Source organism: Rhagoletis pomonella, unplaced genomic scaffold, assembly GCF_013731165.1.
Source record: "Rhagoletis pomonella isolate Grant_MI unplaced genomic scaffold, Rhpom_1.0 Rhpom_scaffold_00011, whole genome shotgun sequence".
Classification (NCBI taxonomy): Eukaryota; Metazoa; Arthropoda; class Insecta; order Diptera; family Tephritidae; genus Rhagoletis; species Rhagoletis pomonella.
Window position 1 is genome coordinate 3,931,865 of NW_023458565.1, and position 11,753 is coordinate 3,943,617.

The 11,753-nt window shown below is 33.1% G+C and overlaps 1 protein-coding gene across 1 annotated transcript in view; it reads right to left on the minus strand.

Annotated features, from left to right (window-relative positions):
* LOC118747107 (transient receptor potential cation channel subfamily A member 1-like) overlaps positions 1 to 11,753 on the minus strand; it is a 106,135-nt gene that overhangs the window by 85,767 nt on the left and 8,615 nt on the right. The window contains exons 2-3 of the mRNA XM_036481097.1: positions 5,408 to 5,570; positions 5,078 to 5,230 (exon numbers count right to left, since the gene is read on the minus strand). Coding sequence (XP_036336990.1) covers positions 5,078 to 5,230; positions 5,408 to 5,527 — 273 coding nt within the window. The 5' untranslated portion in view covers positions 5,528 to 5,570. The remainder of the gene's footprint in view (positions 1 to 5,077; positions 5,231 to 5,407; positions 5,571 to 11,753) is intronic.

Here is an 11,753-nt window from a genome sequence, read left to right on the forward strand (position 1 = left end):
ATCACAGGATTCAATCGGTTTCCAGAAATTTACAAAAATAATAAATAAAAATTTCTTTGAAATAAATGATTTATTTAACCAAAATCAGCAGCATTTTGCTAAAATTCTTGTTAAGTAGTAAATAAGTATGGCAAGGTAACTTTTCGCAAAAATCTGCTGATGACTTTGTTGTTGTGAATCGATAATCGATTAATTATATTTAAGTAGTTTCTTTCCCGTACGCAATGCGAGATCCCGCGTATGCCCAAAATAGCCCAGAAATCATGCCTGTACTCAACAAAATGGGTAATAGAGAGCGAAAATTCGGGCGTATTCGATCGTAAGTGTATTCTTCTTCCTGCCCGAAATAGCCCGAAATTTTCTCCGAGTAAAAATGGATAAAGTATCAAAGTGTATATCCACTGTTTTGTGTTTATATGTTGCCTGCATTTATTTGGTGCTTTTAAGGAAAAGTGAATGGCCTGTTGATGTATTTTCAATCTATGTACTTAAAATCAAATTTGTGAAACCAAAATTCAATTTCCAAGTGTTTGCATTTAATACCATGTTCTGACCGACAACCAAAACATTTTTCCTTCATTTTCTTTTCATTTACAACCTTTAACTTTCATTCGTATTTTGCTTTGGCCAGGCAATTAACAATAAATCCGAAATGGCGTATTAAAGATGATATAATATGACTTCCACTTCGATAAATAATCGAAAAAAACTAGTGAAGACACCGATTGAAATGAGTGGAAAGTGAGTTTTCAAGTAGTTTTCAGCGAAAACTGGTTTTCGTTTAACAGATTTTATATGGACGAAAACACAAGTTTTAGGTCGAAAACCAGTTTTAGCAACGAAAACATGTTTCCGATGTCGGTCAGAACATGGTATAAGTGACGAAAACAAGAACAACGTGAATCAGCTGTTTCTCGACTTGTGGGCACGAAATGTGGGTTTTTGCGTTTCCGTACTTCTGAACTTTGTTCCATTTTTGAAAGAAATGTTTCTCTTATTTTCTAATTACCAAATTCGGTCCGGATTGTTAGGGAAAGAACCTAGTGTTGATATTATCAGTGAACTGTAATTTTCGATTTTCTTTCCTCAACGTTTAAGGCATTGTGATTTAAATAATATCAACAAAATTTCTGTGAAAAACCGAAGCCGGACCGAAACCGAAACCAAAACCGAAATACATTTTGAAGAACGAAACCAAAACCGAAACCGAAACACTTGGCAAAACCGAAACCCAAACCGGAACGTTATTTTGAATCGGTTTCATTCCTTGCAGTTAAGTTACGTTTGGCGCTGAACCCATAAAAGCAATTGTTTCTTTTTCGGTTGCTGTGAATGTAAGGTTAGGGTTATGTACTACCACTGTGTAGGACCTGGTTTAAGCATCAAGTACATACATAAATTAGAAACTAAATTCTGCCACGAAAAGAGTTAAACCATAAAATGCATTTGCCGTTCGGAGCGGCGTAAAATTTAGGTCTCTCAACATCAAGACGCACACTACAAATTGAAGCAGAAGCTCGGCCAAACACTTAATAAAAGTGTTACCGGAAAAATATTATTATTATTTTCAGCTTTAATCACTTCTTGAAGTGTTAGTACCGGTTCGGTTCGACAGGTCTTGAAATTAAACGTACCCTCTAAAAAAAATTGTTTAAATTAGCGCATATTAAGATAGATAACCAGTTTCCTCTCTTAATGAATGCAAATATACACCCCGTTTTAATTAATTTAACACTACTGGTTCACTTTATTTATCATATGTGCGGCGTAGAACAAACTTTAAATTTGTTTGTTGAATTCTAAACATTTATTCTTCAAAATTTCCCAGCTTACACATAAAATGTTTAAAATTTCCTGTAAAAAAATTGGTGTTTTCGCATATAAACAGAGGTAACCAGTTTCTGCTCCTAATTTACACACCGTATAATCAAATTAAAAACTGGCTGTTTACTTTTACATACCAAATTTGCCGCGTATAGGAAAATTACACATAAAATGTTTAAAACTGAATATGAGCACATAATGTTTATTATTAGTAAAAATGTTGAACATTTAAACTTTTCATGTGCCCATTTATTTATGTATATATTTTAAATATCTCATGTTCAAAATCAAATCGTGAATATTTTGTTCTTATGCTGTGCAATAACAATAACAGCCAATTTCACGAAAGCAATTTAAGAAACCGGCTGTAAATTAAAAGGCTTGTTTGATTTTAAAAGCGTTCTACACTAGTTTAGTATTCGTGAAAAAAAACTAGTTAGCCAGAAGCTGAAGTAGTAACAATGCATACGCCTTGTAAAACGTATCTATAAAGATGGGGATGCACGACTTAGGTTCGTGCAAAAAATATTTGGATCGCGATCCAAAATGAGAAATAGTGGCACTGACAAATTTAGTTCAATGAAGAGACTGAACTAGCGAACTAGTTCATTGGGATGAACTGGTTCTTTAGTTCATTTAGTTCAAGAACTTCCCAAGCCTAACAAATGTGGGTATGTACTATTTAAAATTAATTTGAAATCCTTGTGAAATTTCATAAGTGGTAGATGACAGGATTCGCAGTAGCCGTGGTATATATGTATGTGAAAACCGTCTGATTGGCCGGAATCGCGATTGATTATTTGGTCCCGAACCCATCTCTAGTACATACTTGGGGCCATTTTCTCAAGTAACCTGTAACTTTAAAGCTCACTTTAAATTTAAAAGTTGCATTAACATTCATGATTGTGTCCAAAGTAAAGAGTTTTATTATACGTCAAACCCGATAATATAAATGCCTAACTTTAGACATAGCTTTATTTTTAATCCAATCTTTAAATATAAAGTGAGCTTTAAAGTTAAAGGTTACTTCAAAACACGGCCCTTAGTATGTATAAAGCAGGAATGTTACTCATACGCCCCAGCACCCAAATAATTCATTGTAAAACATTCTTCTTCATTAAATTTTCGAGCTTCAGGGAGGGGTTTGTTGAACAAATTCATCACCTTTTAATGTTGCTCTTCCTTAAGGCGTTTTCTTTTCTAAAAAGAATTCGCCTTTTTATTGCCCTTTTTTCAGTCTTTGTGCGCAGAGGGCAATGAGAAGGCAAAATTTTTCGGTAAAAAAGAAAACGCCAGTAGTGAATTTTTGATTGCTAAAAAATTATTATCAGTACAAATACTAAGAACGCGCGTGCTCATGAAAAAATATTCAATTTGTCCACATACATAAATACATACATACATATTAACATAAGGGCGGGTCAATTTGTATGGGGGGTATGCGCGTATAACAAACAAGGACTGTACGTGTAATTCTAAGCAAATTTGCCGAAGAAACAATGGGTCTAAAATCAATTTGGAGTTTGTCAAATTGCGAAAATAGGTTCCTTAGCATTTTGCTGTGTAGTTTCGTAAAGAAGTGCTCAAATTTCATATAAAAACATGCTATACGGATTTTTTGGTATGAAGAATCCGTTTCAGCACTTATTACTTCCACCTGAGGGCGAAACAGTGAAAATTTTCAAATTTTCTTAGAAACCTATTTTCGCGATTTGGTAAACGCCAAATTGATTTTAGACCCATGGTATCTTCGGCAAATTGGCTTAGAAATATGCGTAGAATCCTCCTATGCTTTACGCGCATAGCCAAACAATTTACCCGCCTTAATGTACACATCTACTAATGTATATAAGCCTATATTTATGAAAATATGCGCACATATCTCGAATAAAAACAAATTTAATTTACAATACTGTCACTTCAATTTAAGAACGCAACATTTGTGAAATCAATATGATTTCCATCTTTCAAGGGCAGAGATACTATGACACATATACACACTAGTATGTATGTATCAAGGCCGGTGTATATGTATAGGATTAAAGTTCACCTTAAATTAACGCGGAGTAGTTGAAAAGCTAACTGCTCAAGCGTGGCCACGTGTACGAGCTGTGTCAATTCAAGCCGTGCGAGGCTAGGACAACAAAAACAACGTCAATCATTCAAGTAAAATGAACAAGGCAACATTGACTGCAATAGTAAAAATAACAACCATGAAGGCAATCGTATTCGAAACAAACCGATTGCCATCAAACAAATTGAGATTTCAACCATTTAAGCGACAACCTTGCCCCTGTCGATTCCCCAAACAGTAAGTAGCCTGTGCGCATTAGGGTGGTCCAATCCCCTAGGATTGTTCTATATATAAGTAAGAAAATAGGGGTATTCTTATTTTGAAATAAAAAAATATTTAGAAGTCACTCAAAGGGCTCAAATTTTTCCATGTATTTTTATATGGAAAAAATAAATTTTTTCCTAGAAATGGTATAGAATTCTTGAAAGTCAATATTTTGTGATCGGAAAACTCTTCAATAATAATACCCAATTGTCTATTTAACCATTTTTAATACTAACGATTTTTTATTGGTCGCCCCGTTGCATTTTTCAGGGTTTATGTGGGTTTTTGGCGGACCTATACATTATAGTTGCAATGAAAAAATGGTTAAATAAACCATTGAGTATTATTACAGGGAATTTCCTGCAGATAAGCAGAGCTTTCTAGTAGAAAAATATTGATTTTTAACTATTCTATACCATTTCCACGAAAAGTTGTTTTTCCCCCACATAAAATACATGGAAAACTTTAGGCGCTTTGAGCGGCCTCTAAATACTTTTTGATTTCAAAATAAGTAAAAATTAGGGTATATTTTTTCGGTATAGAACAATCCTAGGAGGTGAGAGCATAAAAATTCCGACTTTCATTTTTCACATGCATTTCGGACCACCCTAATGTGCATGCAACCGCACATGTACTATGTATTTACGTATGTATGTGCTAACTTATATATGTACCATTTTCTTGTTGTTATATACTGCAGGGATATCACACGCTGCCGGTGCATTGCTGTTCCAGAGCATTTATCTTGGCAATTTATTGCTAATTTCTCGCTGATAGCACATTTATGGCCATTGTTGGTGTGCTTGTTGTTTCTTATTTTTATTTTTTTGTTTTGGTTTCTTTTGCAAAAGTATTGCCCTCACTTTGTTACAAATGAGAAATGAATATGTGAAGCATTTTAGAAAGGACACTTACCCTTAATATCCTATACGGACTGTCACGCAACAGACAAACTTGTTCAGTTGTTTCCGGTTGCAGTATGGACTCGAGAGGCGTGTCTGCATCCTCAATCTCGGCACGTTTACCCGCCGAGGTGGCGCGTTCGATTATCATGGAAAATATCCAGAACTGTGGCAAATGTGTGATTAAAAGTAAGCAAAGTACGATCGAAGTGTGCGCGAGAGAGAGAAAAAAAAAGAAAAAAAAAAATCAAATTGGTAAATTGCAGTTTTCAAGTTGAATTATATTTATTCTCAATTTCAGTGAACTTTATTAAATTTTCTGTTGAGCATTGACCTTACTTACTTTGCTTTGTTGTCTTTTATTTCTATATGAGCGGGGGAGTAGTTTAGGTTGCGCATCGGCTAGTTCGGGCGATATGCCATGCTGGCTGCTGTTATATAAACCATTCAATAATTTCGGCATGTCGACTTCAGTGAAACGAAAGGGCGACAAGGTAATCGGACTGCTGAAAATCGTAGAAAAATATATCAAATATTTATTATTAGATATGGAATGTATTTAGTATGCTATATGTAGTAGCACTTAAACTTTTGCTCATCAAATTAATTAATTCGATTAGTTTCAACATTTCCACCCAATGTGGGGTTTTTTTTAATACATACATACGTATGTATTCATTTAGCCTAACGCGAAAGCAAAAGCCCCCGCGCCCATTCCATATATGTACTTACACATTAAGTGATTATAATTTAATTATTTCTATTTATTTTATTGGCATTAATGATACCTAAAGGTGCTACTACTTAGTTGATATATTGTATTTATAAATTGTTTATATGAGTATATGTATGTATGTTTGTTTTAGATAGTCTGGCAAATTACGAAAACAAGTTCAAGCACGCTTATCACCGTATAATGGCGCTGCACGCCTTTTATTTAATATGGATAATGAAAAATCTATTGCTTAGATAGGCGGACAGTCCCCTAAAGTACTGTGATCGATAATAATATCTCTCAGCAACTCAAATTATGAATTTGGTAATGTTAAATTGCATTTTTGCATTAAGATCCATCAAAATTGAAAGCAATTCGTAAATTTGTGAACATGGCAAAAATCTATCATCGTTATGTGAATACACTTTGATCTAAAAGGTTTAAGTGCAACCGATATCAAAGCCGACTTGTTCTCTATTCTGGGGAAGTATACTCCTTTGTTTACAACGATTAAATATTGTGAGATCACTACGACAGAAATTGTAAAGAAAATCCACAAAATCATATAGGACGACCTAACCTAACCAACTAAAAGTGGAGATTTACATGGGCGGATCTCGATCCCCCTCTGACCTCCAATTTAACCCTATATATATATAAAAAATAGTACCCTGATAGCTAACTAAGTTTAATTTGAGCTATGCCCTTGGATATATAGCAGATATGGTAGGCATTTAAAGAAGTACTTTGGTCAAAATTGAGCGCAGACACCGATGTACAGTGGTCCAAAACTGCGGATTAGTCTTCATCATTCACTGAAGCCGCTAAGCTTTCAACCAATTTGATAAACCTTTTTTACTTAAAGCTTATAAAATTAGCAAGAGCCCAGTTGAGCCCGATTTTTGAATAATGCAAAGTGCAGAAAATGTAGCAATTTTGAAGCGAATATAATGAAAACTTGATGAAAGCTATTGTAGGGTTCCCTCAAATCGAAAAAAAATTATAAGAAAAATTTTAAATGTTTTAAAATGTTTCATTGAACCTACGTGATGCTTTATATTGTAGTAAAAGAAAACATAAAAAAGGGTGCGCCTAAACTTTTTTTTTAAATGTTATTTAGGCAAATCAGGCGCTCAAGGCCTCATTTGATAAACAGGAGAAATTATAGAAATACAATATTGAATAAAAGTCTATTCGAAAATAGGCGGATTTGGAATTTGTTTGACGTACTAGAATGTGTATGTAGTGTGAGAAATTTAGTTTGCGTGGGAGGTGCCAGGCCCCCTTTTTCTATAACTGGGTAATGAGATTTGTCGGTAGGAAAGAAAACGCCATAAATTTCAACTCATTTTTAATTCACCCTGTTACTGTCTATTGGAGAATAATTATTATTTTAATTTAGAAATCTTGATTGTGTTGGCATAACAAAAATTAAAATAGTGGAAAAAAGCAAACGATAATTTACAAGGCGTACTTGGCACGGTGCATAGGCAACTGGCTGAGTCAGTGGGATCGTCGGTTCGAAGCCTACTGAAAGAAGTCTGATGAGGAAATGTGGTGATTTCCGAAATAGCTATCACTTCTACCATTTTTTCAAAATTATTGTTGCTTTTCCACAATAAATTTTCATTAAAAACGGCCTCGAGCTCAATAAAAATTGTTGAAGAAATACGCAATTTAAATTTTTTAAATTTGAATTTGAATTTTATTTTTAACGAAATTCCCATAAGCGGACATTTCTAATAGGCGCACAAAAAGTAGGTGACCAAAGATATTTTTTGTAAATTTTTTCATCTGTACTCTGTGGAAAAAGTAAAAAATAATATTTCCCAGTGTCATAGAATACATATGTTCTGATAACTTTTGATTTGGAAATTTTTGCAAAAGCCATTATAAACAAACAAAGAACATGTGAAAATATTTGATGCAATTAAAAGTACAGGCAGTTAAAAAGGAGAAATCTACTGCGTGTGCGTCAATATAAAGATGTCAGAAACACCGTTTTTCAAGAAAAAAAAAGTTTACTAGGAAAACAGGTTTTTCATCGAAAAATGATAACTCGGGAAAAACGAATTTTAGTTACTAGGCATTCAGTTAAAATGGAATTCAAAGTGTCTTGTTAACGATAGAGAAGTTTGAGAAAAAATAAAAATACACTTTTTGAGATATTAAACTTCCAAAAATTTTTGCACTTTTTTATTACTGTTAAACTAAAAATAAATAATAGCTATTGAGCCATTCATTTTAACTATATCTAGTAGACCAAATTATTGAAAAAATTGTAAAGCAAAAATTGTTGAAATCGGTAAATTTTTGGCAACATTTGAAGAAGCAAGTTCGCGTGGATGACGGAAAAATCGATTTTTGAACAAAAAAAAAATAAAATTATATATAACTGTCAAAAAAAATTTCTGGGTCAAAAGAGAAAATACGTGTATAATTATTTTGACCAAGGAGTTTCATAATTAAATTACGTTAAAAAATAATATCATGTTCCGAATAGACCGGTTGATGGAAGGCATCTCAAAATAAAATTGAATGTTCGGCAAAGCTGCATACAAAATATTTCTAAGAAGACTAATTAAAAAGCTCGAAATTTTTACCAAAGTTTTTTAAATGTTTATAGCGAACGCTTCGAATTTATTTAAACTTAAATTTTATAAGCATCAATCATTCTGAGTTCTTCTGTAGTCCGTTAGGCTAGCTTGTATTTTTAATATACCATTCAACAATTTTTGTCAATTCCCAATTTACTCTTTGAACTTACGTACCCATAGTTGGTTTATTTTATTATAAAGGTACATATTTTAATTGTAATTTTAAGTTTTAGGGCCTATAAACCGATTTACGACATTTAAATTTTTAACCTACTTCCACGCCTGTTTCGTTTCCATTGTATGGTCAACATTTAGCTTCCAAATAATTTAAATAGTCCGCACTTAAATTTTATTCGTTGACTCGGAGTGAAGAACTTTCTTCGCGCGCGACCAAAAACGAATTAAGCAGGCTTACGCAAATGACTGGCAGTTATATTCTTTTCAAAAGGACATTAGAACATTTCAGAGCGCTCGGAATAAAATTTGGCAGATGACGAAAGCAGGCAGTCAACTGAGACTTGTTGAATAGATAAATAGAAATGTAAATAAAAGGATATGCGATATGGAGAAATTCATATGAGAATGTACCTACATATGTATGTATGCGGGTGGCTCTAAAAAATATCAGCATATAATTTTTGAATATTTTTTTAAATTCTATTTTTTTCTTCGTAAAAACTTATGACTTCAACAAAAATTTCACACTTTTAAAGAAATTTTTAGGGGTCCACTAACGGGGTTTGAAAAAAATTGAATTTTTTTAAATCGCTAAAATTGAACCAAGTTTTAACATTTGAGAGAGTAAATCGCGCGGTCGCCCAATCCGAAGCTTTAGGGTTTAGGATTTAGGATTTTTAATTTTATGAAAACAGTCAAACGATCAGCTGAGTTGCATGCGTAAACAAAGAAAGGAAGTATTGTGCTCAAATATGTCAGGTATTTGCATTTGCTCTTACTTAATAAAGTGAGTTTGATGTTTGGTAGTTCTTTGGTTTCTTGGCCGAATAATAGGGGAACAGACCAATAGTGTGTAGGCGCGATGTATCCCTGCAAAAATTGGGACTAGGTTAAATACTAGTACGGGACCACACTACCTTGTAACCAACACTAGTAACGAAAATGGTCCAAGTATATGGAGAAAATATGGTAACATTAACATTGCGATGTCATTGGACCTGACCACCTCTGGTCCAACGCTGCATAACATGGGACCACTGCTGGTCCACCCCTGCATTACATGGGTCCACCTAGACAACTACTCCTTTTGGATCATGGCACATTCGGCAGCCGAATCATGTTGCCGATGAGGCACGAATAGGTGGATCTCAACACATATATCGGTTTTTTACGTTTGAAGTGGTCCAGGTGAGCATAACAAGTTACTAGTATGCAACCTGGCCCTTTTGCACATACTTTAAAACTACGACCCAGTGGACCACCTGGTCCTCAAATTTTTGCAGGGATGTATCGTTGCTTTTGATTAGCCACTAATACAAAGTTTGACTCTTCCTTTTAGGATTGACCACAACTATTTGCTTTAAGTACATACATATATGTACGTATGTAAGAAGTTATGTATGTATGCATGCACATTAGGGGGTGCTTTCAAATAACACTGGTCGACGGCCAAAATTTACCAGAGACGCCGTTATGAAATTCGTATGTAAAATCACCCCCTGATTCCGAAAATCAAGGTTATTTTTAATTCTATGGTACCGTTTTTGAGATATTTGCAATTTTCCGTTTTTGCAAAAAAAAAAAAAATTGGGTCCACTTTATCATATATATCTCAAGAACGAATTAAGCAATTCCAAAACGGTTTGAAGTTTTTAAAAGGTAATACAATTTTCTATAAACTGTGCATAGAACACTTTTTGCTAGGCCCTGTAGATTCAAAGATAACGAACAATCATTACCGATTTTTTCAATTTTTTTTGTAAAAATATAAAAAAAAAATGTACTTTGCGGGGAAGGATCTCGAAAACCTTTTATTTTTTTGCAGATTTTTTTTTTCTCCCTAAGCTCTGTTGTATTACAAAAAAAATAAGCTATCATCGAAGAAAATCGATGCAAAACTACGTAAGTTATAAGCGATCAAATAAAAATACCCAGGTTTTCTTCGATGATAGCTTATTTTTTTTGTAATACAACAGAGCTTAGGGAGAAAAAAAAATCTGCAAAAAAATAAAAGGTTTTCGAGATCCTTCCCCGCAAAGTACAATTTTTTTTATATTTTTACAAAAAAAATTGAAAAAATCGGTAATGATTGTTCGTTATCTTTGAATCTACAGGGCCTAGCAAAAAGTGTTTTATGCACAGTTTATAGAAAATTTTATTACCTTTTAAAAGCTTCAAACCGTATTGCTTAATTCGTTCTTGAGATATATATGATAAAGTGGACCCAATTTTTTTTTTTTTACAAAAACGGTAAATTTCAAATATCTCAAAAACGGTACCATAGAATTAAAAATAACCTTGATTTTCGGAATCAGGGGGTGATTTTACATAAGAATTTCATAACGGCGTTTCTGGTAAAGAGAAAAAGTTGAAATTTGTGGTCCAGTGTAATATATGTACATATGTATATGGATCGTTCCATACCAAAATGGACAGGGTTCATGGTTCATGTATTTGATTTGTTTCATGCTACTGCAAAATTGCGTTGATTTTTAATATTTTTTATGCTGACAGCTTTTTGCACTGTTTTTCTTATGGAAGAAAATGCGTAAAACCGTTTTCAAATAAAATTAAAAAAATTAAGGCCAGTTTTGCAGTCGCTTAAAACTTGCACTTTATTGTATCAAAATTTAATGGGCTACAAAACTGCATACTCAAAAAAATCTTAACAAAGTTAAAAAATTTGTACTCATTTACGCACCCCGTAATACTATACTTAAATATTGCGCTACCATTGTGAGTTTTTAATTTTTTTTTGAAATTGCATATTTTCAAAAACTAATTTTTTTATCAAAAAATGTTTACGGAAAAAATTTTTCAAGAAAAAAAAAATTTTAAATGTTTCTTTTCATAGAGAATTTTGATGTGTGTATGTGTGATTTTTTTCAAATTTTTTCCTCGCCCCGTTCTCGAGATATTTCGAAAGCTGTTAAATCGATTTGTTTTTGTTTTTATGCTGTAAGGTTTTTAAAAATGTATTAATCAAGCTCAAATTTCATATTTATTTATTATTTATGTTTGTCCATGAACCCTAAAAATTTGAAACAAATCAAACACATGAAGTGTGAACCCCGTCCATTGTGGTATGGACACTCGAGTCAATAAAATTTAGGCACAGCGAATTTTTTACAATATGGGCAACTATTTTTTAAATAACGGGTGATTTTTTAAGAGCTTGATAACTTTTTTTTTAAAAAAAA